This window comes from Colletotrichum scovillei (assembly GCF_011075155.1).
Source record: "Colletotrichum scovillei strain TJNH1 chromosome Unknown Contig00010, whole genome shotgun sequence".
NCBI lineage: Eukaryota > Fungi > Ascomycota > Sordariomycetes > Glomerellales > Glomerellaceae > Colletotrichum > Colletotrichum scovillei.
The window spans coordinates 3,448,132-3,473,853 of NW_023336268.1; the positions used below are offsets into that span (position 1 = coordinate 3,448,132).

At 49.7% G+C, this 25,722-nt stretch overlaps 9 protein-coding genes across 9 annotated transcripts; 5 read left to right on the forward strand and 4 right to left on the reverse strand.

Moving 5' to 3' along the window:
• Positions 1 to 969: 969 nt before the first annotated feature.
• Positions 970 to 1,948, reverse strand: HER10_EVM0007716 (HpcH/HpaI aldolase; the record flags this gene model as incomplete). The annotated part of the gene is made up of 3 exons (XM_035477262.1): positions 1,843 to 1,948; positions 1,535 to 1,787; positions 970 to 1,457 (listed from the first exon to the last, which is right to left on the reverse strand). The coding sequence occupies exons 1-3, from the start codon at positions 1,900 to 1,902 to the stop codon at positions 970 to 972; spliced, it is 801 nt and encodes a 266-aa protein (XP_035328200.1). The 5' UTR covers positions 1,903 to 1,948.
• Positions 1,949 to 4,008: 2,060 nt separating this feature from the next.
• On the reverse strand, positions 4,009 to 5,548 carry HER10_EVM0010270 (sterigmatocystin 8-o-methyltransferase; the record flags this gene model as incomplete). Its single annotated transcript, XM_035479735.1, has 5 exons — positions 4,009 to 4,631; positions 4,692 to 4,840; positions 4,944 to 5,067; positions 5,118 to 5,247; positions 5,309 to 5,548. 5 exons carry the CDS (start codon positions 5,546 to 5,548, stop codon positions 4,009 to 4,011), a joined length of 1,266 nt encoding a protein of 421 aa, XP_035328417.1.
• Positions 5,549 to 7,165: 1,617 nt separating this feature from the next.
• HER10_EVM0004167 (uncharacterized protein) lies at positions 7,166 to 8,785 on the forward strand (the record flags this gene model as incomplete). The annotated part of the gene is made up of 6 exons (XM_035473819.1): positions 7,166 to 7,348; positions 7,444 to 7,816; positions 7,881 to 7,998; positions 8,068 to 8,132; positions 8,201 to 8,231; positions 8,332 to 8,785. 6 exons carry the CDS (start codon positions 7,166 to 7,168, stop codon positions 8,783 to 8,785), a joined length of 1,224 nt encoding a protein of 407 aa, XP_035327867.1.
• Positions 8,786 to 11,218: 2,433 nt separating this feature from the next.
• On the forward strand, positions 11,219 to 12,798 carry HER10_EVM0000599 (uncharacterized protein). Its single transcript, XM_035470373.1, has 6 exons — positions 11,219 to 11,305; positions 11,384 to 11,629; positions 11,690 to 11,892; positions 11,959 to 12,068; positions 12,126 to 12,293; positions 12,362 to 12,798. Exons 1-6 carry the CDS (start codon positions 11,267 to 11,269, stop codon positions 12,628 to 12,630), a joined length of 1,035 nt encoding a protein of 344 aa, XP_035327529.1. The 5' UTR covers positions 11,219 to 11,266; the 3' UTR covers positions 12,631 to 12,798.
• A 34-nt stretch (positions 12,799 to 12,832) lies between these two features.
• On the reverse strand, positions 12,833 to 14,305 carry HER10_EVM0006668 (uncharacterized protein; the record flags this gene model as incomplete). Its single annotated transcript, XM_035476248.1, has 1 exon — positions 12,833 to 14,305. One exon carries the CDS (start codon positions 14,303 to 14,305, stop codon positions 12,833 to 12,835), a length of 1,473 nt encoding a protein of 490 aa, XP_035328119.1.
• Positions 14,306 to 14,758: 453 nt separating this feature from the next.
• HER10_EVM0010907 (amidohydrolase) lies at positions 14,759 to 16,488 on the reverse strand. Its single transcript, XM_035480352.1, has one exon. The coding sequence runs from the start codon at positions 16,333 to 16,335 to the stop codon at positions 14,917 to 14,919; it is 1,419 nt and encodes a 472-aa protein (XP_035328477.1). The 5' UTR covers positions 16,336 to 16,488; the 3' UTR covers positions 14,759 to 14,916.
• Positions 16,489 to 18,366: 1,878 nt separating this feature from the next.
• Positions 18,367 to 19,139, forward strand: HER10_EVM0004374 (rare lipoprotein A; the record flags this gene model as incomplete). Its single annotated transcript, XM_035474022.1, has 3 exons — positions 18,367 to 18,606; positions 18,664 to 18,839; positions 18,896 to 19,139. 3 exons carry the CDS (start codon positions 18,367 to 18,369, stop codon positions 19,137 to 19,139), a joined length of 660 nt encoding a protein of 219 aa, XP_035327889.1.
• A 2,084-nt stretch (positions 19,140 to 21,223) lies between these two features.
• On the forward strand, positions 21,224 to 23,075 carry HER10_EVM0001240 (uncharacterized protein; the record flags this gene model as incomplete). The annotated part of the gene is made up of 6 exons (XM_035470995.1): positions 21,224 to 21,652; positions 21,689 to 21,721; positions 21,777 to 22,050; positions 22,103 to 22,275; positions 22,328 to 22,505; positions 22,561 to 23,075. The coding sequence occupies 6 exons, from the start codon at positions 21,224 to 21,226 to the stop codon at positions 23,073 to 23,075; spliced, it is 1,602 nt and encodes a 533-aa protein (XP_035327588.1).
• Positions 23,076 to 23,642: 567 nt separating this feature from the next.
• On the forward strand, positions 23,643 to 25,580 carry HER10_EVM0006295 (amino acid permease; the record flags this gene model as incomplete). Its single annotated transcript, XM_035475884.1, has 3 exons — positions 23,643 to 23,965; positions 24,030 to 25,087; positions 25,141 to 25,580. Exons 1-3 carry the CDS (start codon positions 23,781 to 23,783, stop codon positions 25,578 to 25,580), a joined length of 1,683 nt encoding a protein of 560 aa, XP_035328073.1. The 5' UTR covers positions 23,643 to 23,780.
• Between the last annotated feature and the right edge of the window lie 142 nt (positions 25,581 to 25,722).

The following is a 25,722-nucleotide window of genomic DNA, read 5'->3' on the forward strand; positions in this document are numbered from 1 at the left end:
GGATTCTGATTACGTTGAAACTTTACGCTCAAGTGATATTACTACGAGGATGGACACGTTGGAAGAGTCTGCTGCGCACGTGAAGTATGTAGAAATGAACCAGCTTTCTTCGGTCTGGGCATGATTAATGACGGACGTACTAGAGAAATACAACACAAATCTGAACTCTCGTCTATCTCCATATTGATATACTCTTAAAGCTTTTCGATGTACCATACAAGCCACGCCAAACCAAAGTTTGCTACAGGAAGCCAATAGGGCATGTCGGCTCGCATCTGGCTCCAGTATCCAGAAGATGTCAGAAAGCATCCGAGGAAGAGGGCGAAGATCCCCCCTCGGGTTTGTGGCAGCGCGAGTAGGAAGCCTTCCGTGACCATCAGTGCTCCGATGTATTGCATATGAAGCTTGATCGTACGTTGATCAGTGAAAGGATAGAGCGGGTGGAGGAACGGCGCAGTCTTCTGAGACTTTCGGTAGATTCTCTTGTGAAGCGTCTTGAAAGGCCAAGGACCAAGTCTAGGAATACCGCCGACGAAGTATTCGAACGCAAGAATGATGCGCGGGATGGCGAGGAGAATGGAGGCCATGATTAAGATGTTAAGGTGGTAAGGCGGAAACTGGAGCCTTTCCTCAAAGAATACGTAAAGTGGGCTCTTGAATCAAGCCATGCGACTAGGAATCAGGTAACAATATCTAAGAGGTGGGATGAATATGGTTATTCCGGGGCGTCCGGGGAAATGGTTGTGTTCAAGAATGTCTCAACATTGATGATGTAATGGTGGCGCTCACCACTCAAGTTGTGAGACATAACCACTGCACGTGAGCGGAATACCTAGCCCAGATCCAAGATCATGAACACCAACAATAGACCCGAGGAATTCGTGCATAGATTATAGTTGCAATATGTCTCCGATGACTGAAAGTTGTGTTTTGACGATGTCATGCTTTGATTATTTGAACACTTGGAGACTACTTCTGTACTTTCGCGATCTCCGCCATTGTTTCTGCAGCTCCCCGGGCTAGTATCGCAGAGTCTTGTCCGCCAAGGAGAAAGCGGACGCCTAGTTCATTAATCGCCCAGTCATGCAGCTCATGGTTGTTGTAGATACCAGCCAAGCCCATGATCTTGCCGTGTTTTCTGCATGCCCGGCTTACGATCTCCATAGCTTCCCGGAAAACTGGACTCTTGAATTGGCTCGGCGCGCCTAGCTCGATAGCGAGGTCATTCGACCCGACGAGGAGAACGTCGGCGCCTTCAACAGAAGCGATCTCGTCGATGTTCTCAATACTCTCCATCGTCTCGATCATCAGAAATACAGTTGAGCCGTTGGCGTTCGTCTCTGAGATTATCGTGCTCTGTGGCATAGCCTTTAATGAAAATACGGGCAATTGGCCAGTGATGGACCTCTTTCCTTGCGGCGGATATTTGCAGATCGAGACAGCAGCCATGGCATCAACTGCAAGTACTTTGTAAGTTCCTCTTGCCAACCGGATGGACGCGAAAGTCCAGGTAGGAATCTCTTGTAGTACTTACCGCGGCCGTGAATGTGAGGAAATACAACTCCCATGGCTCCTCCATCGAGAACCTTTTGAACAAAGCCATTGCCGCACTGATAAGGTACTCTGACAAAGGGCGTCATACCCAACTGGAGACCAACGATACAGTGCTGACTGGCATCATGAATGGATAACGTCGAATGCTCGAGATCAATGAAAAGAGCATCAAACCCTCCGTTTGCCGCCAAATGGACAATTTGTGTATTCGCCACAAGGCGAATACCCATTGCCTTAATCGTTATGTCAGTAAGAGCAGTCATACCATGGCTCTTTTCTGTAGCATACCGTGCATAGCTTTCCTGACGCGCTTAGGCGAGTCAAGCTGTTGGATAGGAGAGAAGCCATTTTAGATGATCGAAATGATTACTGATTTGTCAAACGTGCAGTACTTCATCATGAGGTATCTTGGAGATATTATTTAGTATTAATTGCTTCATTGGGCCGAGGATAGTGTCAGCTTACTTGTTGCTGGTTCGGCTCCTCTTCCCGCCAATCTGAGCGATTCGGCCAGTCTTCCCGATGGCGTGCAAGTGTCAAGTGGAGACTCGGCAGCCCGCGCCGCCGCCAACTCGGCGATGGATGCTAGTTAGCCGGATCATTTGGGTCGCCATTTGCTCGCTAATATTTGAGTGGTCAATCTAAAAGACTACGAGAAAGCTTGGAGCCTTGTTTGCAAAAGTCTTTGGCCTTTCTTCATTTCAGCTTCGCCACGATGTTTGGACACGTACAGCCCGGTCCTCCGGACCCCATGTTCACCCTCAAAAGAGATGCAGACAACGACACAAGCCCAGAAAAGGTCGACTTGGGTGTTGGCATATATCGTAACGAAGAGGGTAGTTACCAAGAGCTGGAGGTTGTCAAAAAGGTATTGTCGAAATTTCTGCCCCAGTGCTAGAGACAACAAAGGGCAAGGTTCGATTGGAGTGAGAACTGATTAAAACGTAGGCCAAACTAGAACTAGATGAGCTGGACCTAGGGCATGATGTAAGAGTCTTAAAACCAGAGCTTTGGAAGGTAGGCTGAGATCTTTGTCTAGTATGAGTTGACGATAGGAGATGCGGGTTTTCTCCGACTTGCCGCCAAAGTCATGGTTGGCGCGCACAGCGATGCTCTTCGAACTGGCAAAGTATGTGTTTGAATTGATAGTCTTCTGAGATTAAATGGTCTTCGAAAAGATCCAAATCACTTCTCAGGTCAAAGACACTAAATTCAGTACCCAGGTTTCTTCAGTTCAGACTATCTCTGGAACAGGGGCCAACTCCCTAGGAGCCCTCTTTATTTCCAAAGTAATGGAACCAAAACCCAGAGTCTACATCGGAGTTCCCACTTGGGGAAACCACATCCCGATTTTCCAAGATGCCGGCCTGGAAACCACCACATACCCATATCTCGATGCGTCAAAACACGCTGTCAACTTCACCGCTCTCCTCAATACTGTACGATCGGCAGCGCAAGGCAGCATTTTCGTATTGCAGGGTTGCTGCCACAATCCTACCGGAGTCGATCTAAGCCTTAGCCAATGGGAGGAATTAGCTCGTGAGATGAAATATCACGGGCATTTGCCGTTCTTTGATACAGCGTACCAGGGCCTGGGTGACGGGCTTGAAGAAGATGCTGCAGGGGTACGTGTTTTCGTGGATGCGGGGATTGAGATGTTGGTTTGCCAGTCATTCTCCAAGAACTTTGCATTGTATGGGGAGCGTTGTGGCGCCCTCCATTTTGTTGGCAACTCACAGGAAGTAGCCGCGAATGTTCAAGATAAGCTTCGAAGCTTGATCAGGCACACGTACTCATCAGCTCCGGCCTACGGCAGCCGTCTTGTCAAGATCGTACTCAACGATGCTGTCTTGCGAAAAGAGTGGTAAGTCAGTGTTGGAGAAGTTCCTGTCTCTCATCCGCTGACAACAAGCTTTAGGACTTCAGAGACCGATGGCATGAGAAAACGTCTGAAGAGGAATCGCCAAGCTCTGTATGACGAGCTTGCGATACGCCTCAAGGTAACTTGTTCCGAAAGCGGACATATGTGCCAGGATTGACTTCAAGTAGACACCCGGAGATTGGTCATATCTGGTGAAGGAAAAGGGGCTGTTTTCGTTAGTAGTTCTGTGTCTTAACGGTGAATGGTTACATCGCTAATCTCGTGTATAGGTGCCTGGCGCTGTCACCATCTCAGTGCAGGGAGCTAGTTGAGACGTATCATGTTCATCTCCCAGGGTCTGGAAGGATCAATCTTGCTGGCTTGAGCGAGGAAAATGTGAAGCGCGCAGCACAGGCCATTGACAAGGTCACTAGGACACATGTGAATGGGAAGCTTTGAGTCCGCCAAAGGTTCGAAAATATTCCGAAGAATAGGTGACTGTAGCACGTCATGCACGATTCTGTACTTCCTCTTTATCAATATAAATGACAACCACGACGTACCAAGTACAATAGGTAGAAACTGTTGGAAGTTTAGGGAAGCTCAACCTCGATCAGACTCTCAACACCTTTGCCACCACCCCAAATCTTGACAATCTTCAGTCCTGCAATCGTCTCCAACAAATGGTACCAGTCACCCTCCGTACGCTCCTTTGAGCAAAAAAGCGTCAGCATGACCATGTCGAGAGCCGATGTCTCCCACCACGCTCCAGTAGAGGGGATGACATTCTCATTGATCAACAACTTGCTGTACCCAGGCTTCATAGCAGCCTTGATCTGCCTCAGAATAGTCTCACAGACGTTATCCGGCCAGTCATGCAGACATGAGTGCATGTAGTAGGCGCGAGCTCCCTTCACGGGCTGCTCTGTCAGAAAGTCATGGCCCATTGGCGTGATTGCTGGCGTGAGCTCTTGGATCTGGCCAATAACGACTGGAAGATCCTGCAGGATCAGCTTGCCTGGCGCCTCAGGAAAGTATGAGTGGAACTCAGCCAAGTCGTGACCGATGCTGCCACCAATGTCCACCAAGAAGGGCGCGTCGGCGTCCGTGCTAGCGCCCTCGATAAGCCTCTCCTTGACGGGGAAAAAGCCGGGGGCCATCCAAGGATTACGACCCTGACGGTAGCCGGACATGTGGTGGTTGAAGTGAGTGCCGTCTATGTAGATTGCATGTTAGTGCCCATCTATCACCAAAGTATGTTGGTAATTGTCCTTACATCCAAGGTCCTGCTGCCATGCGAACATGTCCTTGTCAGTGTTGTATGCATACATCATAGGTGTGTCCTTGGCATTAGTGGGGTTCTTGAAGCCCCTCTTGCGAGAGTACTCGTGAAATCTCAAGGGCGCAGCGCCAGTGCAAGATGTCCTTGGGTTTCCAATGAGTTAGCAAAGACATTGATGACATGCAACAGGGCATCTTAATGTGTGACGGCAAAGAGCCCAAAGGGGAGGTAAGTAGTTCGACTTACATCGCGATATATCCATCTCCAATCATGGGGAGGCTCAATGACTTTGAGAAATTGGTAGGTTGGTATTCATCAAGGCTTGTCTCCTTGATGTAGCCCATGGCACCAAGATGGCGCATTAGGCGACCTGTAGAAATTATGAGCTATGTGAGTAGTACAAGAAGTGATTTCACTTACTGAGCAGGGCCGGTTCGACGTCGAGAGCTTCAGCAAGCTCCTTCACCGTCTGTGGCCTGTCACCGTTCTTGGCCATGAGTCTCCACAGACCTGTCTCGACGCCAAAATTGATACCGGCAATAGCACCGGTCTTTGAAGCAAGTCAGTCATAGAAAGTCACACACGTAGCAACCGACTAGCCGAAGACCTACCTGTGCCCAACAATGCTTGATCATAGTCTCTCTTGGAGCCTCGAGAGCTTGGACTATGGCACGAGCTCTGAGAAGCAGCTCGTGACGCGCATGGTGGTCATCGGCAGACAAAGAGGCAACGTTTTCGTTGAGTTCCTTGAGAAGACTAGGAACAGCCTCCAGGTCGTTCGGACGGGTGGCGATCGCTGCATCGACAGCGGGGAACCCCTTGGAGCCGTTGGTACCGTTTGTGGAAGACATGATTAAATAGACAGACGGATTAGAAGTGCAATGAATGGAGAATGAGTAAGATCTTAGCTATCTACTGGCATAGCACTCTTAGGATGTGTACTTATAATATGCTGGCCATTCACTTCGGCGGGGTTCTTGCTGGAATCAGGGGTAGCAACAGACATCATATGATATGGATGTCCCCCACGATGTGCAGGCCCTTCTCTTCAAGAATCCAGCCATTGACTGCGGTGTTAGCGGAAAGAGAGTCAGGGGGAAACAAGGGCGGCGGAACGAGCGCTAATTTCTCGAATACCAACTTGGAGCATACTTATCAATGCCAAGCACATTTCATCCGCTGAAGATGTTTGGCCGAGCCAGAGAAGGTTTCCCTCCCGACCCCATTCCATATTCATGTCACTTTGACACCCTTTCCAAGCGCAAGCTCGCAAAAGGCCGACTCGCTGGTACAGCACCCCGGCGCAAGAGACCGGGGCCCCGAGTCACCGGCCCCACCGGAGGGACATCCCCGACCCGGTTATTCTAATGTTTGTTGGTTCATCGTGAACCAACGCAAACTTTCGTTGGAAACGAGACTTGCGGCATGTTAGAATCCCAATAGCTGTGTTGGCCAAAACCCCTATGCGAACATCAAATCGGCCCCGAGTGGCCTGTATCCCTCAGTCGGTTTTGTCCTGCATTTAAAAGTCACAATCTCAGTCCAAGCTTACACATTTCGAGCACAAAGAATGAACCTTAGACTGCATGCCTCTACCTCAGGTTCCCAAGGCAAGGGTTCTAATTCTTGGCCGTTGGTGCCCGGCCAGGATCTTTACATAAACGAGGTAGCTTCACGCCATTCAACATCTCATGTTCCGCTTTCGTCCGCTGACTTGGGGTCCCGCCTGAACCAAAACGGTGGCCAAGATTGCTTCCCAGTGCCAAGGCGATGAGACTTGCATCCAACAAAGAGATTATAACCAGCTTTAGACATGATCTTCTGTTACAGTGCAACTACCAAAGGCAAGGAAGCCACGCGGCCCATGCCGAATCATTCCCGCCGTAACACCAGGAGCTCAAGCAGCTGTACAGACGGATGGTACGTCAATGTATATGCAGTAAGATAATTCCTTTCCACATGCATGTCACAACTCTAAATGAGCTCCCCCGATATGACTTGCCTGTCGTTGCAACTTTTCCGTTGACTGACCTTCTCTGTCATGAACGGAACCCGAGTCTTAGGGACGGCCCGGGTGGGATGTGGGATTCCCTCCAAGATGGGCGTTGCCACAGAACAGTAATGGATATAGAGCGATGGATTTGAGCTGAAAGCTTATACTCCTCCTTGAACTGGAGTCAGAGCACAGGTTGACTCCGCCTTCGACTAGCGGCCTGACACACGATAACCCCTGAGTAATATCCTGATGCCCAGATAGAAGCTTGAGAAGGATCTGCATTGCTGCAATTCGTTGATGGGCTTACCCTAGGGTCTGGGTTGACGTTGAAGAGTTCTGCCAGCAGTCGGGCCGCAGCTCGGATTGCATTTGTTGCGCAGCTTTCTTGTTGTAAATCCACCGAATCTGGATTTCGTGAGCCATAGTTACATGCACGCAAAATCATCAACAATCTGCCTCCTGCGACTTCAATATGTCGGCTTCGCCAGCGGAGGGATCAGATGCGTGGAAGGCCCAGGACAAGGGGCCAACCATTGTCATCGTCTGCTGGGTCGTCACGGCAATCAGTACTAGCTTCGTTATTGGTCGTATTTATGTGAGGGGGAAAATTATGAAGAAATTCCAGAGCGACGACTGGTTCATCATCCTAGGGCAGGTATGTTTCTGATTTCTAGAGTTTCTATCGAGAATGAGTCTCCCTTTACGACCTTTCTACATAAACAACTTAATCTAACGTGTGGTATGGTCCAGTTCTGCGGTTATATCTCAACAGCCCTATCTACGATCGCGGTAACCTACGGTAACGGGAGACATATGTCACTCTTGTCGATCGAGCAGCAGGAGGGCGCCATCCTCTGGACAACAGCGGCCTTCTGCCCTGGCATCATGTCCTTTGGACTTCCTAAACTAGCCGTTGTCTCTTTGTTGGTGCGATTGATGAATCCTGACAGATATCACAAGTGGTTCTTATGGTGGATGGGAATTTGGTGTCAATTGACGTTGTTCGTGACGGCCGGTCTCCTCCTCGGGCGTTGTACTCCGGCCAGGTCGTTGTGGGATTTTTCCGTGAAGGGAACATGCTTTGACGTAAACATCCTTGTGGCCTATTGCATTTACGCAGGATGTAAGATACAAAGTATTGCACAACGAGGCTCTGCTGCTTGTTGCTGACACTTGCCGCTGCTTAGCTTTCTCGGCTTTTGTCGATGTTTATCTTGCCGTATATCCGGCAGTAATTCTCTTCGGTCTCCAAATGGCCATCAAGAAGAAGATCGCGCTGTCTTGTGCGTTGGGTATTGGTTCAATGTAGGAACTCTCCCCCCCTTTTTGGGCAATTGCCAGCTCTTATGAATCATGCCACTAACACCTTGGGAGTTCTGGAATCGTTGCCATCTACAAGACGACCCGTATACCATCTCTCGGAAGCAAAGATTTCTCATGTAGGGCCCTCTTTTGGTATTCTTGATGTTGAGAAGACACAAGCTGATCAGTAGTCTTCTCCACACAGACGATACATCTGACCTGGTGATCTGGACAGTGTTAGTCCAATGTCTCTTTCATACATTGTCTAGCCAATTGCCTGATATACTTTTGGTTCTTGCTACTTTCTCCTGACTGACAGGCAATGATACATGATAGCGTCGAGGGCAGCACCATCATCATCGCAAGCTCAATACCGGTCATGCAGCCCCTTCTCGAGCTCATCCTCAGGCGCAATCCCTTCAGCTCGGCCAAGGACTCCAAGCAAACACCTCAATACTACGAGGACTACAGCTCCCATAGCAAGTCAAGGTCGCGCGGCGGCGGCAATATTGAGCTTGGACAGCGTAAACCAAAGGTGAAGCCCAAAGATGACTTGGGTCTTACTATCGTCGAGGGCGATAGTCAGGAGAATATTCTCACGCCGACGACCGACTCGAACCAAGACATATCTGCTTCATCAGAAGCTCCAAACCTCACATCTGCCCAAAGCGACGCGAATCAACGCCCAGCTGACGGAAAGATCATACGGACTGACTTTGTGAGCATCACATACGAGCAACAAGGACCGATCCACGACACCTCGGCTTCGAGCCGATGGAAAGCTATTTGAAAAATGAGCATGGGATTTGAACTTGAGATCAGAGACAGAGGAGAGAAGAAGCCGCACTTAAGAATCATTTGGGTATAAGGAAGTAGTGATTTTGACCATGAAGAAAAGTATGCTATTCTAGGAAGGGAGAGAGTCAATAGAAGCATCCAACCATTTTTCTTTAGAAGAGGCGTGTGTCATCTCATTTCTCCCAATCCAATCCTTCCATATGAAATCTTGATCTATTTCATGGAATCACCGGGAAGCCGATATTTTGTCCGCTTCTCAACCATACGATGTCCAGAGTTCTAGGCTAAGGTAAAAGAGCGACGCAGGAATGACCCCTGGTCACCACACAAGATATTGATATCGAGTGATTCAGAAACTGGTGAGCTGATGTAATGTTAAAAACTATTGGCAATGATTGGCATGCGCCGTCGTTTGCCTTCTTCTATGACGGGCTTTTGCTTGTTTGCTTGCTAACTATTCGGCGTCGCTCGGCGAAGGCGCGCCACATCTCGCCGAGGCTACCAATTCGGGACAAGAACCTGGAAATTTCCGCAGGTGTGCTCAGTGCTGCAATGGGAGCAGAACTCATCCTCCCACCTTCAATGAAGGGTCGATGGCTGGCTGGGACCAGTTCCCGGGGATGGAGTGAAGGGCAATCGCAAATTCGTTACGTCGGATCACGGCAGACCGTTTTCGTCGAAGGGAAGCACAAAGTGGTGCGGCCAAACCGAGCTTACGTTAGATGATTCGTACAGAAACATTTCCTGTGTCTTTGATTTCCGCCACCCTTATTCGCCTTGTCTCACCCATGCCTGGATTCGATGGTTTCGGAAACGCGGCGAAGTGGGGCCGTCCCGGCGGAGGCCCCGAGTGAACATGCGGCCCGGACACCGGGGTCCCTTCAGAAGCAGATTGTTCACTAGGTACCGAGGTTTGATACATGGAAGGTTATGGGTGAATTTCAGAGTAAGTCAACAGCAACTTGCAAAATCCAACCTTGGGATGGGTGCAAGTGATTTGATTTCTGACCTATACGTCTCCGGCGAGCCACGGAGATCATTGAGTAGGGTTTCTACCTAAGAAGATTTAGCTAAGCACGCTCAATATACCCAAGCGTTTCTCTACGTGAGGTCTTCAATTGACTCGACGGAAATGAGGAAAACATCTAGGAGGGTCATTGTTGAAATTAGCGTGTCGTCAAAGCGAAATAATCCGTCTAGATTCCTGTATTGACTGTATAACGGTAAGCTCTTGAAACGTACCTGTAAGTCTCCTGCCCAATGGTTGCTATCGGATGAGGGAAGCTCATACGTGCGTACTCATCAAAACATCGGAAAGTGCTGGTCTAGAACAGTTACGCAGCGACTAGCCCACTGTTCGGGTTCTCCCAGAAGCTAGTTCCCGTTTCGAAAGGTCGAAGCCTGTGAACAACCTGATTGTTCCACGTGCTGCCCCGGGCCTAGTTCACCGCATTGGTCTCAGCGCGGCTAGTCTACATAGATTAGGACTACAGCCAAATGGTAGCGTGGGTGATCAGGATAGAGCGGCTCAGTCTACGTACCGATGTGCTGCGATGTGGCGCGGATCGCACAGACTGGTTCCATGGGCACCGTCCCGGCCCGTCAAATTGGCTGGACGGGTACGGACGAAACGGAGTGCGCGAAGCGTATGCGCGAAACGTATGCGCGGAGTTTGGCTGTTTTGAACCCTTTGCTACCTGTAGATAGGCTCATGGTGGCACCAAACCAAGGCTCGTAAGGGCTCAGCGCATCTTATATTCTATTTGAAGAGCACCACGGGCCGCTGTCTGTTCGGCTTCCCGAACTCGAGTCAGATTCAGGAAGGGCCGCAAATGAGAGACATCCGATGATATAATTTACCGGCGCTCTTGAATCTAAGAATGAATCGGCGAGCGGGGTGTCAGATCTTGAAGCAGACGGTGACACGGGTGATCTCTTGCATCCAAGACAATAGTCCACGTTGCAGGGGAAACAGCATGTCAGCCGACCAAGACACTCATCTCAGACCCCTGATGCAATGAATACGCAGAACCCGCTTAAATTGTCCACTTCGATTCAATTGATGTTCTCTCTAAAGAGGTTGGCATCGGCATTATCTTCATAATGAGTTCATACAAGCCATGTCCACATCGTTGCGCATCCCTATAGAGGACGCCTGACTTGCTGTACCTGTGTTCTTGCAGCGCTTTCACGCATGTGCAAGAGGGTCTAGGGTCGGCCGATGGGCGCGACTTTCAAGGATAAAGTTGGAGCACTTCCGAATCCGGACGATGAATTCGGTATCGTACGTATGTTTAGTTCGGAATCGGATAACGGAACCAGGGCTAGTATGATTCTCATCTCACGCTAGGAGTCAGTCTGTCTCAACTAGTCCACGCAGGCATTCAGCTCTTTTTCCATCCTCTTTTATAATTCCAGACGCCCACTTTCTCGACGGGGCTCAACAATGTGTGTGAAGATGTGACGATGGATAATGGCTCACTTTCCGACCCCAAAGGCGGTAACAATCATTGTATGTCAGATCTCAGATTCCGAACTTTGGGACCTTGAAATCGGAACAGAATCACTGACCTTTCTGGCACCAATTCAGACGACGGGATGGGTCACCATCTTGACCGCCGGCGCAGTACTAGCTGCTTCTCTTCATCTCCGAATCAATATCCAAGGAAGAAAACTACAAATTAGCGATTACTTTCTATGCCTAGCATGGTGTTCTGCAGTTGTAACTGCGTCATTCGATATACAGTTCGCAGTCATGGGCGCTTTGCATCAAAATATCAAAATCAATCTCGACGGATTCGATGGAAACGACGACGAAGTTATGCTGATTATGAGGGTAGGAAAAAAAACCTTCTTCATGATCAATTTAGTTGTACTGACACTCCGTGCCTGAAAGTTGTTTTGGGCCAGCAGCATACCATTCTTCACAACATTCTACCTCTGCAAAGGAGCCCTTCTCGCCGTCTACGTTCAGATATTCCCCATTTTTATGTACTATCGACGAATGATGTTATGGACGGCTATAGTATACGTTGGGCTGGCGTACTTGGTCAGCATGATTTTGCTTTTCACTGTTTGCCTGCCCCTTAGTAAGAACTGGTCAGTTTATCCGACAGCAAGGAATCCCGTTTCCAGGCATTGAAACTGACTTCAGGTCTTGGTCAGGTCTCTCGAAGATCGGGTCGTAGGAACAGAAAATGTCATGTGCTCGGCTTCGTCTCCCGCCATTGTCTTCCAAGTCGGCTGGGCATTGCATTTCTTCGGGGATATCCTGAGTAAGTAAACAGAGACCCTGGTCTTTCAACTCGAAGATTTCCTGACTTTCTACGAAGTTTTCTGCCTTCCTTGGCTCATCTTACCTGATTTGAAGATCAAGAGAGCCCTCAAAATCGGCGTTTATTGTACCTTTGGTCTCGGCATCATCAACATGACCTTCTCTCTCGTTCGCTTTATTACGATTCAGACAGCATCGGTCGAGGCATTGCCTTTCGGTTTAGTTGGTGAGTACTTGAACATGCTGCATGTCTCTATAGGCTCCTTGATACGTGTGCTGACGGCTGAGCCGCAGAACTTTGGAGCGAGCTAGACGTCAATATTGGTCTTTTAGTCGCAACATTACCCTGCCTAAGACCTTACTTCCGATCGAACCGAAACGCTGGCTATTCGGACAAGTCTAACGCTTACAACTACAAATCAACTGTCAAGACGCTACAAATAACACGCATGAGCAGATTTGATGTCGTCAGCGAGCCGGCGTACGACCTCAATGTCGACCTTGAGCATGTGGCGGCTTGCTCAACCACTACGCAATCACAGAAGTCCAGCGAGACGGTGTAGAATCCTGGAGATGCAGAGATTTAGAAGACAGCTTGATGATACCCCAGTGCCACCAGAAGGTAGGCCAGCATTTGAATAAGCGTGGTTAGGTAACGAGCATGAGGCTGCATCAATTGAACTACACCACCGAGGTGTTGATAGACATAATAAATGTTTTATGACCAGTAATACCCAGGAATCCTTCATATTTCATTGCATGCACTCAGCTGACATGCTCCTTCTCTTCACTCCTTGGTATTCTGACGAAGAAACCACATATCAAAGCGCCTGTCAGAGCGGTCGCCAGGCTCAGCCACCAGATAGAACGCAGGGCCTTTAAGTCTAGGGAACCCTCCGGCTGTCCTGTGATCTTTTCCCCAATAGTGTCTCCCAATGCCGCGAGTACGGCGGTGGACAGGTTTTGCGCAGTGATGACCAAGCTTCCTGCAGCACCTTGGTACGATCTGGGTACGTTCGATGTGATGAACACGGAGACAGCTGCGAACGACATATCCGGCCCAAATGTGCTTACGATGAAGCAGGGAAATGAGAGCGCCCAATAAAGTGTACCCGCTTGTTGAGGTAAGAAGAAAGCAGGGCCTGTGGCAAATGCAAGCATACTTCCCATCATGATAACGTGTCCCGGTATTATATGAAGCGTTCTGGATACAATCCACGACGCAAGGGTTCCGCTTACACCGATAGGGAGAAGATAACATGCGACAATGACGGGTGGCTTTTGCTGGATGGTAAGCAGAAAGCGCACCGCATAGAATTGCCAGGCTCCGGCATAAGCTCCGTATCCTAGGAAATAAGACGAGATCAAAGGAAAGAATCCAGGAGTCTTCCAAAGGCGATTGTCTATCAGTGGCCGCCGTACTCGGCTCTCAATAAGACCGAAGCTGGCTAAACAGGCAACTCCGATGATGACAAGGGTATAAGTGTATGGAGTCCATTGCGCAGGCGATCCTTGAGTGAGACCAAAGATGAGCAATCCGCATCCAAGAATTGCTGCTGCAGCTCCAACGTAGTCAAAGTCCTTCAAAGACAATGACTCATTGGGGAGAGAAGGAATACACCAGATAGCGGCGACCAGGCATGCCAGAGACAAAATGGATGTTGACCCGAATATCCAAGGCAAATGTGTACTTAACGCACCGCCCTGTATGAACCCGATGGCAAAGCCGAGGGGGATCATGGCACCCATCAAAGAAAATACTCGGTTCTTCCGTAGACCGGGATTGTAAACCCTCCCGAGCATGCTCATTGCCGCGGAGCAAAGGGTTCCGACCGCCAAGCCAGACATTGCTCGAGCGACGAAGAATAGTATCATTCTCTCAGGTATGACAGAGAACGCACCGATAAAATTCCAAAGAGTGAGCCAGATGAAGGCCGCACAGGTGAGATGTTTCGGACTGATAAGATCTGCCAAGGAGCCCGAGATCACAACGGAAACTCCGTTAGCGACGAGAAATGAACCGATAAGCCATGGTGTATTCAGCGAAGTCGTTTTCAGAGCGTCGATTAAAGTGATTTGATTGACAAAGGTATGCGAAAGATGTATTGCAAATAGAAGCTGGCCCATAGAGCATATGCAGACGAATCCGATTTCTTCCGCGAAGGAGGCGAACTCTCGAGGGATGGCAGAGGCTTCGTGTCGACGGGTGATAGCTGATACTCGAGTCTCCGTCTCCATGCCATCGTCTATTCGAGTCGAACCAAGTTCCATTGCATGGGGTTGAGTGGTTGTGACTGTGGTCGACTTGACTAATGAAGCGTAATCATTAAAAGAAGTTCCTAGTCAAAATTGGCAGCGAAGAGATTTGGATGTGTCTTCAGGCAGGCTGGGATTCTTCAATGAATTGATGCCTTTCTAATTGGAGATCATGTCTCTTAGATTCTGAATCTGATTTGTCAGTCATGGTAGATTACAAATCTTTTTTTCTATTTACAATCCGTGGAAAAAAAACCCAGGCGACGTGGAGATGGGGCCCAAACGCCGTTATCGCGGCCGGCTACTCGGTCTCTTGAGTACGCGTATTGGAACACCACCATAAAGCCGAAGCCATTTTACACGAAGAACTATGTCAAACAGATTTCGACTCATTTGAAAAGCTGTACATGCGGTACGATATCAAGTCAATACGAATGGTCTGGAATAGATTTTGATCAAACTTGGTCACCGGTGAGGGCGAGACAAATGCGCTCAGGAAGAATTGCAATTAAGGTAAGAAGCAAAAAATCCTTTGGATCTCTATTAATGCTGATTACATGATTCCATACCTGAGGTTAAATTACCCCGGGCCCTCAGACTCTCGGCTCTTCTTTCATATAGCTCAGATGCGAATGCATAACCCTGCCATCCTTCACAACAGCCAATATAGACTCCTGAGACTTGTCCAGGATTGTGATATCATCCAGAGGGTTACGATCTAGAATCAATAAATCTGCCATGAATCCTTCCTTGACCTGGCCAAGCTTGTTTTCCTGGCCAAGCAGCTTGGCAGCATTGATGGTGGCGCTTTGCAGAATCTGAAGGGATGTCTGGACTTGACTGCGAATAGAGAACTCTTTCGACTGAGCGAAGTGAGTTGGGCCCAGCAGATCTGTTCCGAAACAAACGGTGACACCAAGCTCAGTTGCCATCTTGAGTGTAACTAAGCCCTGTTCGAGTACAGTGGTGACTTTGGCTTCTGACTCAGCATCTAGGAAATGTGACTCCTTTGATACGAAGTGAGTAACAAGCGTCGGCGTGAGAAATGTCCCCGTCTTCGCCATCAATTTTGCAGTTTCGAGATCGATCAGGTTGCCGTGCTCAATACCCCTGACGCCCTGGTTGATGGCCTGTGTCACTGCTTCTGTGGTATAGCAGTGACTCGTGACATACGTCTTTGCGTTATTTGCGACGGTGACTATAGCCTTGATTTCGTCGTCGGAGAACTGGAGCTGGTCGATGCGGTCAGTTGGGCTGGCAACGCCACCACCGCCCATGATCTTGATGAAGTCTGCACCTTGGCGCAATTCGTCTCTAGCAACACGGTAGCATTCCGGCACCCCATCTACGATTCGACTGATGCCCGAAACAGCGCCGCCGCAGCAGGGGATGGTGTCGTGCCGCCCTCTCATGTCGCCGTGGCCGCCAGTCTGGGACAGAGCCTTTCCAGAGATGAAGAGGCGCGGACCGGGATAGATGCCCTCTTCGACGGCCTCTTTCATAGCGAGAGTTGCACCACCGCAGTCTCTGACAGTAGTGAACCCGCGCTGGAGCATTGACTTCAGAACACTAGGCTGCCGCAGAAGGCTTTTGGTCTCCGTCATGTCTCGGTACGACGCCAAACTGGCTGCGCCTGGTGTAACTGCGATGTGGACATGGCAGTCGATCAGACCGGGGCAGACATATTTTCCCTCAAGGTCGATGATGTTCTCTGTCTTGATCTCAGTTCCATCCGACTTTGCTGGCTCGCCTGCTTCAACGGAAATAATCTTGCCGGCGGACAGGACGATAGTGGTATTGCTGCTGATCGATCCATGAACGGGGTCAACAATTCTGCAATTTTTCAGAAGATACGGTTGCTGCGGATCAAGTTTCCATGGAGTAATGTATTTTGACATGTCTAGACCAGAAGTCTCGGGTTTTGATTGTGTGGTAACCATTGTGGCGTAAGAATATTCGGACAAATTTTGATTATGATGATGCATACAAACATCTGTCGGTAAGTCGCACATGGAGAGACACAGATATACATTTTGATGCGCTTGCCATCCAACCTCAACATATGATACCAAAACGAGTTAACGTATGAAAACGTCACAGACGTTTGGAACAGTAGAGATCATGGGCGTTGGGCGTTCAAATCATGCGACTTCCGGTCAACAGGCGATGCCGCCGAAGAATCCGGGGGGGAAACAGTCAAAGCCGATATTGAGACATTCCGTCTGCGGCCTGAGAAGTTCGTAGTGTGGTCTCTTCCTCGCCGGCGAAATTAGGACGCATCCGGCGACGCACATGGTCTGACTTCAAGACCCGCTCGCCGAATGCCATCTTCAGTTAGCGCGGCATATGCGAAAATACGAAAGCGTTCTCGTTCAGCTTGAATCTCGAGTCATCTCCTCGGCTATTTAGCCTACATTGGTGAAGTGTCGTTTTTCAAGCAGTGACTCGGCCAAGCCGTTGGGGCTGGATTATGGTGCTGATTCAGTGATTCCGATCTCCCGGGGTATATTTTCACAGACGGCGGATGCGAGGCTGTCGGATAAGCGTCAATTAGACGTGATTAGAACTTGAAGCAAGATGCATCGTCACCTAGCCATGTGAGATGCGACTTAAATTATTCCAGATGGCCTTGTTCAGTTTGACTGGGGCGATGGCGAACTTTGAATGGCTTAGCGCAAATGAGCATCCATCAGTTTTGGTCTATACTCACATGTAGAAAAGACGGGGCTCATGCTGAGAGAGTTTAGGGCATCTCGAGGAGCCCGTTGATTGCGAAAGTTTGGTTCAACTGAAGGGTGCTGCTAGCAATCTAATTGTTGAGTAATTATGGTTGCAAAGCGCAATATGTAAGGACTAGTAGTCTTGTGTGATAGACAGGCCTAGATTGAATCTCGAGAGACAAACAGCAGGATGTCTCGTTTCGAAAGAATGGATACACGAATCCATGCTTCAGTGCTGTTTGTCAAAAGTGTCATCTTTAATCTATCTGAGCAACCCGACAATAGCCAAGCAACTTGTTGGGCGGCAAGACAATGGAAGGGATATACAAAAGAAATGTGATCGTCACTAGGACATTGCTTCCTCCAAGTACAAGCGAACACCGGCTTGACCGATGACAGCCTGACAGCGCCATCAATTACCTGCACGGAAGACCGGCATGGAAAAGAAGAAATAGGCTAGACCCGAAGACATGGCATTCGAAGCAGCCCTGCCTCTTTCCACAATAGGTTCCCACAACGCGATCCGTCCACGTGGGATCCGAAGTGGAATTCTGCTCACCAACAGGCCGTGCAATCTGAAATACGGCACCGTCCGCAATATCGCGACTCATGTCCACTATCCACTCCGGTCCAGACTCACGGCCAGTTACCATCCCTTTGGGTTAGCATGGACTATTTAGTGAAACGTTGAACTCTAAAGCTCTCAATTGGCACCCTCTCCCACCAAGGAGAAATCCAACGTCGACAACAAACCGTACGACGCGGATATAAAGCCCCTTGACAGGATGACACCTGTAAATTAATGCATGTAGCCGGGGAGCCGACGAAGCACAGGCCGCTGCTAGTATAGAGTAAGAGGATTGGAAGAACAGGCCCATCGTGAACCTCTGTGGCCCCCTTTCCCGATCGCGTTTCCGCTTGCTCCGCGCTCCTAGCGCTACTTTGACGAATTAGAGGGCAGAATTCCCCCATGTAGTTTCACATGGCAGAGAAAGGGGGGCTGTTATTGCTGAGTGGCGGGTTTCTGATAAGTTGAAAGAGCCATTAGTCTTGAGGAATGATACCCCAAAGAGTTTGCCATTCGGGTGAAATAGATTAAGGAATTGAGTATTGTTTCTTTTGTGGGATGCCGCATGGCTGTCAGTATGTCAGCCCATTCCTTGAGACCTTCTTGATTTGGTTGCGTGCTTTGAAGTGATTGGGACAAGCATCGTGGGCTTCCTGGTATAAATCGCGCTGGCTTTCCTGCGATCTCTTCCCAATCCGCCTCCCATACAGTCCATCCTCACTTAACTTCCAGGATCATCCCCTCCATTCATCAAGATGCACGGTCTTATCTCTCTCGGCGCGGCCCTTGCCGTCATGGTTCAAGGCACCGCCGCTGCCACGAGCGCTGTTGCAACTTGGTATGGTGGAAACCTGAACGGAGGTAACTGCCTGTTCTCCGGTTACACGTTGCCATCAAGCGTCCTGGGTACTGCCTTGTCCTATACCAACTACAACGGAAACTGCGGTACTTGCCTCAATGTGAAGGGACCCAAGGGTAACACCATCAAGGTTATGGTGAGTATCAGCAATCCCTTTCAATCACATCTCCGAGCTATTCTAACTCAAGATCAGGTTGTCGACAAGTGCCCCTCAGGTTGTGGAAACGGCCAACTCGATCTCTTCCCCGATGCTTTCGCCAAGCTCGACGATCCCAACAAGGGACAAATCAGCGTCTCATGGGAGCAGGTTCCTTGCGGCATCACCTCACCCTTGATCGTCCGGAACAAGGAGGGCACTTCGAAGTATTGGTATGTGTCTTTTATCACTGCAGTGACCCAGACACTATGACTTACATAACTCCTAGGTTCTCCATGCAAGTTGTGAACCACAACTACCCAGTTACCAAGTTCGAAGTCAGTACCGATAGCGGCAAGAGTTGGCAGCCCACCGTCCGTCAGGACTACAACTACTGGCAGAAGAGCAGTGGTGACGGCTTCCTTGTGGACACAGTTAGCGTCCGCGTCACCTGCTCCAACGGTAAGCAGGTCGTCGTAAACAAAGTTGGTACCAAGGAGAAGGCCTCCTTCACTGCATCGGGCAACTGTTAGAAAGGGATCATTGAACAGCCTGCCTCAGGGAACATCCTGTTTTCGTGCCCCTGGGCTCGGCGTGTTTCTTTGATTGACACACCACGACTCTCCGGTGGGAAAATTTGTACATAGCCTTTACTTCTTGCACATAATTTGACAGTACATATCTTTCGGATGGCACCATCAATCTGGGAATGACTGGTGATATAGATCATTTTTGGGTGATTTATCTTCCTATATTGCCACGCGAACTCTGCCCCCGATGCATGTGTAGCATTCACTCGCGTGGATAGTGGGAGACCACCTTTGAAGGCCTCGTAAACAATGTAAGCGGTCTACCATACTTACTATTACATCAAGTATTTTGTTCTGTTAAAACATTAGCCAAACAGGGACAGATGCTCCATTAAATTGCAGGTTTCTCTTTACCCAAATCCTTTGTTCTAGGTAAGGAATTTTAGTTTTGGAACATATCTCGTGGACACGGACGAGAGCTTTTATCTTTAGACTCCAGGCTGTCAACGAGAGTGACACTGAGGTATGAGGTAATTCATTGCAACGTCCTACTCGCAACTCAATGATATCAAATAGAGGCCATGGCAAATGGTCTTTTGTTGCTGTGTTTTCAGTGCTTGTAAGCCTGTACAGTGCAGTCAAAGGCATGTTCAGTAAGGTAGGTAGTCTATGTTGCCTTGCTTTAGCAAACAGGTGACCAAAATTTGCATCGTCGTGAATGGAGAGACCCTGATGCCGTGACTTCACTCTGAGCCATGGCATCGGTAGAGCGGTCCGTTACAGTAATGTGTGGCTGGAGTGCAGGCGGGCCAGGAAACCGAGTCAAGGAGCAAACTTCGGCCCAGTGAGCCGAGCTGAGAGGCCCTACTGCTCCACACGTTCGGTTTATCAAGCAGTGGGAAGAAAACAAAGGTCTGGTATCAGTCAATGCCGGGAGATATCAAAAGATATTTGAGAAGCGAACAGAATGCTATGTTCAATTAAGGAGAGAGTAATCTCAAGCCATAATTGAGCGGAGATACTGACCATGGGAGAATAGCTTCTGACATGTTCAGAGCACGCTAAGGTGCGCCACAATCATTACTGTGGCTGGAGTTGGAGATGCAATCAACATGTCTCCGCACCTCATTCCATCTCGAGATTAACAATTACAAGACTTCAACGAGAGGAACTAGACAACATAGGGCAAACGCACCCATAAGACCTTCTTGTGAATAATTGAAAATACCGATGTGATGGCTGGCGAAGGCGAGAGTCCAAGCAGCTCAGCCGAGCAAGAAGCTGAGACGGCAAACTCTGTCCCGCGCGGCAAGCGAGCGAGCAACGCGTGAGTGGAGCAACCTCCAGGCTCAGCATCCTCGGATGTGAGAGCAGGTGTCAGTCAATCGAATCCTAATGATAATCTAAGTTGTACGCGGTGCCGTGAACGAAAGGTGAAGTGTTCGGGCTCGTTGCCTTGTGCGAATTGCCTGCGAAAGTCGGTGGAGTGCGTCTTTGATAAAGAAGATCGGAAGGTTGTCGTATCCGAGAGGTAATCCAGGCCCGCTTTTACGTGTTTCTCTGTTGAAGCCTAAGATCTAATCGTCCAAAGGTTTCTTAACGAGTTGAAACGCAAGTCGGGATATGGCGTCGAAGGGGAAATATCGACTTCACCGACAGCGAAGCGATCTCGTCGTCATCGATCCACGTCGCCTGCTGATGCTGGCCTTCGTGATGGTAAGCCTTCATCTTGTATCGCGTTACTTAGTGGGATTTGGCTCATCATAATACTTTCTACATGTAGTGGTTAATGAAACAACAGCACCAGTGTTGATAGAGGTCGGCCACGGAGCCTCGCCGCCGGCACGTAGTTTCAATCTCGACGACGGCACGACTATCGTCGGCGGTGAGGATGATCCGGAAGAACGCGGTGGTTTCTCGAACATGCGCAATCCATTAGCGACCGGACCATCAAAGTTCCTCACGGATGCAACGGGTAGAAGGAGTGAGTAATTACATGGCGTCATCGTTGCTTCTTTCAATCTAAGCGGTTTACAGGATGGCTTGGGCCTTCATCAACTTGGGCATACAGCCGACAGGTACTGAACATGATCCAGGGTCATCTCGGCCAACACGAATCTCCAGAAGTTCCTCTTAACGTTGATGCTGAAGCATTCAAGCTGGACTGGCCCTCGTCTAGAGACATCACGCCTCAAGCCACAGTCGACATCCCCTCCCTAGACTATGCTCTCTATCTCACGAATACGGTCAAGTTTCATCTTGGGCAGACATACCATCTCTTTGACGAGGAAAGCTTCATGACTGGGCTTTACGACCTCTACAGAACAGGACCGAAGCTGGAACCGACGGCAGATTCTAGGTTGTGGTATATCCAGTTCCTCATCATCATGGCTTTCGGCAAAGCTCTTTTAGTCCCTGGAAACCCAAATCAAACTCCTCCTGGGAGTGGTTTGGTGACGAGGGCCCTCGAGCTGCTTCCTGATGTCCATGGATTATACCAAGATCCTGTCCTCTCCGTAGAGATACTATGCGGTCTGGCTCTATACCTGCAGTCAGTAGACCACAGGAACAGTGCTTATACCTATGTGAGTCGATGGTCAGCCGCCATTCACTTGTCGGAGTTTTTGCTGAGTCTAGTAGATCGGCCAAGCATTTCGTATTGCCATTTCGCAAGGCTTACACCGAGAACCATTAAGAAACCAACTTAACGACAGTGAGGCTAACAGACTCCGCTGCGTCTGGTGGACCTTGTATATCTTAGACCGCAAGATGTCATCCCTCATGGGCGCTCCCAATTCGATACAAGATAGCGACATCACCGTTCAACTGCCAAGATCAGACCCGGTGGTTCACAAGTATAAGGCACTCGCAATCCACGTTGTCTTGTCTCAGCTGCTTGCCAAGGTTTTGAATAGTGAGTTTAGAGAGCCCACATACAGGACTGGAAATCTCTGACCGAGACATAGCTGTGTATGGCGTAGACGGAAAACTCGATCCCTCCTTTCTGAAGAGTGTCCAGGAAGTTTTAAGAGACATGGCAAGACTAGCGCCTCAGCTTACGGCCGGGTTCGAGTTCAAGTTCAATAACTCTGAGCCTGCGTCCAGGGTTTCCGCCACACTTAACTTATGTTATCATCAAGTAAGTGGATTGAGAGAAACTTACCAAATATCTGGTAGCTGATTATCTCAAGTGTGTCGTTCTTGCCACACGCCCAATCCTCATGTGTCTCTTACAAGACGTTCTAGGAAGGCGAGGAAATGTGAACAGAGGCCTAGCGAGCCCAATCAAAGCACTCTTGAAGACATCGTCAGATTCGGCAAACAAATCACTTCGGATTCTGTCAACATTGCAGTCACAGCACCTACTAGGTAGGCATACATACGATCTGCTATCGATCCTTACATGAACTGATGTGCTACTTAGAATGTTTCCTCCCCTTTGACTTGGAGCAGGCGTTCTCATCGGCTTTTATTCTCACTTTGATGACCTCCATGCCAGGTCTTTCCGAGCGAGATAACAACTATATGCAAACTACTACTGATATACTCGATACCATGATCGCGCGCGGTAACGTTGTGGCCCGGTACCGGAAGGAAGAGCTCGAAAAGCTCCAAGAGATGCTGTGTCTCGCTCAACGCCAACTTCACGCTCCACCGTCAGTTGCCGGTGACGGAAGCAGCAGTATGCAGGCTGAGAATCAGTCTTCACTGCGCCGGAACGCCGGAGAACTGTCATCATCGACCGAGCAACCCACAGAGGCCGGCCCGGCTACTGGCAGCACAACAAATGGGCTCGCTTCAGAACAAATGCTGTCCATAGCGGGCTTGCTCGATTGGGAACCGAATATGGCCGCTTTCGACGACGATCAGCTCGCGGGGAGTTGGTTATGGACCGAGGCCATTGCCCCGGATTTTGATTTTAGCGGGGGCTTGCTATGAATGACTAATAGGATACCAGACTGGCCCTCGGATGTGTGCTTCCGAAATCAGGTCTGGAGGAATCAAGACAGCTTATCAAACTAAACTCGCTGAGGAAAGACACGCCTCAGAGAGAGGGTCGGAATTTCAGATAGAGACAATCTAATCCCGCGGGGTAATCGTCCCATCGATGACGGCCAACAACCGGCTTCAAAACGTAGCTTCACATGCAGGTACTAAGGTAGTGAAGGCGCCAGGAGAAACCTTGCAACAAGCCCAAGTTGGATGACGAGACTCTTATCAAATAAACTTGAACAAGACCCCGCGACATTCCAGGTCTCCAGATAGGGGCTTGTCCGAGTCAGTTGACTATCTGATACCAGCTTGCGGGTTGACAATCCGACGGTTTCTCCCCGCGTTTTCGACGTCTCGGGACCCACTCCCGAATCGCTTCCCCGGACCCACGGACTCGAGATAGTGACCAAGACTGGGGTGTCAAGGACTTATCTGAAAATTGACTAAAGTGAAGACTTCGATTATAAGACTTTGATATGACACTGGCTGTTCCGGCCTGGTGCTTCTGGGGTCGTAGAGACACAGGAACTGGTCAACTTGAATAAGTCTTTGAGTCTTTGTCGAGAAACAACACCCCAACAATTTGGATGTTGCCATTGTTGCAGCAGTAGACACGCCAGCACTAACAGCTCAACATCAGACAAGTCAACGATGGACCAAGAGAAGATGGAACCTGCGGGCTTGGAGAACTTGACCCATCAACAAAGCGCGAAGATCGGCCAAGTCGAAGATCCATACATCCAGCCCGGCCATGAACTTCACAAACGTCTCGAAACGCGCCATGTCACGATGATTGCGCTGGGCGGTGCGCTTGGAACAGGATTGCTGATTGGAACGTAAGTTGTCTCCCCGTACGGAAAATTACCGTCCTGGCGTTCATTCTAACTAACCAATTCACAGAGGCTCGGCTCTAGTCAAGGCAGGCCCAGCTGGCATCCTCATCGACTACTCCATCGTCGGCTGCATTGTCTTCCTCGTCATGGCCGCCCTCGGCGAAATCATCTCCTACATGCCCCTATCTCACGGCTTCGGCGGCTACGCGACTCGCTTCGTCGACCCGGCTCTCGGTTTTGCGACGGGCTACTGCTACTTCTTCAAGTATCTCCTCGCCACGCCCAACCAACTCTCCGCCTTTGCCCTGATCATGAAGTTCTGGGTAGGGGACCGCGTCAACCCAGCCGTCTTCATCACCATCGCCCTGGTTCTCATTCTCCTGATCAATAGTATTAGTGTCAAGGCCTTTGGCGAGTTCGAGTTCTGGCTCTCATCTCTTAAAGTGGTCATCATGATTGGCGTCATCCTACTGCTCTTCATCCTCGCCGTGGGCGGCGGTCCCACCGGTGACCGTCCCGGCTTCAGGTACTGGTCAGACCCGGGCGCGTTCGCTGAGTACAAGGTCGATGGTGCCCAGGGTCGTCTTCTCGGGGTCTGGAGCGCAATGGTGGCCGCTGTGTACGCCTTTTCCGGCACTGAACTCGTCGGCGTCACAGTCGGCGAGGCCAAGAACCCGCGGCTGTGCATGCCAAAGGCTGTTCGCCTGACTTTTATGCGCATCGTCTTCTTCTACATCATCTCTGTCTTCCTGCTTGGCATGGTTGTCCCCTATAACAGCGCCGAGCTCGTCTTCGCAGCCAAGGCCAAGACCAGCGCTGCGGCCTCGCCGTTTGTGGTGGCTATCACCATTGCCAAAATTAAGGGACTTGATCACGTCATCAACGGTTGTCTCGTGGTGTTTGTTTTCTCAGCTGCCAACTCGGATATTTATATCTCGTCTCGCACGCTGTACGGTATTGCGGTCGACGGCAAAGCGCCTCGCATCTTTTCCAAGACTACCAAGGCCGGCGTGCCTTTTGTGGCTTTGGGTCTATGTGGTGTCTTCTGCTGTCTGGCTTACATGTCTGTCAGCTCCGGTGCCGCAACCGTGTTTGGCTACTTGACGAATGTCGTCACTGTCTTTGGTAAGTCCGTCTTAATGCTTGAATAAAAAGACCAACACTAACGCATACCATAGGTCTGCTTACATGGATGTCTATCCTCGTCTCCCACATCTTCTTCTGCCGCGCCCGCACCGCCCAACGAATCGATGCCGCCTATATCCCCTATCGCGCTCCTCTGGGCGCTTGGGGCTCCTATGCCGCCCTCGGCTTCCTCATTGTCCTGACCTTGACTAAAGGTATCGAAGTGTTCGTCGGCACTTTTGACTACAAGAACTTCATCGTTCAGTACATTGGAATCCCTGTCTACCTGATCTGCATCTTTGGGTACAAGATCTTCAAAAAGTCCCATCGCGTTCGGTCTGAGACAGCCGACTTGATCACGGGCGTGCCAGAAGAGACTGTTGCCGAGGAGAGAGCAGCGGTCGAGGCAGAAAGAAGGGAAAAGGAGGTAGCGATGGGGAAGAAGAGCGCATTTGTTAAGGTTTATCGTAAGGGGTTCTCATGGCTATTCTAAGTCGAGTCGATAACATGTAGCACTCCTGTGCGAAACCTAAGGTTATACGCATTATATATAGTTAGAAGCATTGTTCGAGCAAGTCGAATTTTTCAAAGCGGTCAGTTCGTTCCGTGTATGGGACATTTTTGTTTCCAAGTTC

What these genes read in the sequence shown, in the direction of transcription:
- HER10_EVM0010907 (XM_035480352.1), bottom strand. Translation starts at nt 16,335, where the DNA reads ATGTGCGACTTACCGACAGATGTTTGTATGCATCATCATAATCAAAAT.
- HER10_EVM0000599 (XM_035470373.1), top strand. Translation starts at nt 11,267, where the DNA reads ATGGCTCACTTTCCGACCCCAAAGGCGGTAACAATCATT. An exon ending in CAAAGGCGGTAACAATCATT is followed by an intron (nt 11,306 to 11,383) that starts GTATGTCAGATC and finishes GCACCAATTCAG; the next exon opens with ACGACGGGATGGGTCACCAT. An exon ending in CTGCCCCTTAGTAAGAACTG is followed by an intron (nt 11,893 to 11,958) that starts GTCAGTTTATCC and finishes GGTCTTGGTCAG; the next exon opens with GTCTCTCGAAGATCGGGTCG.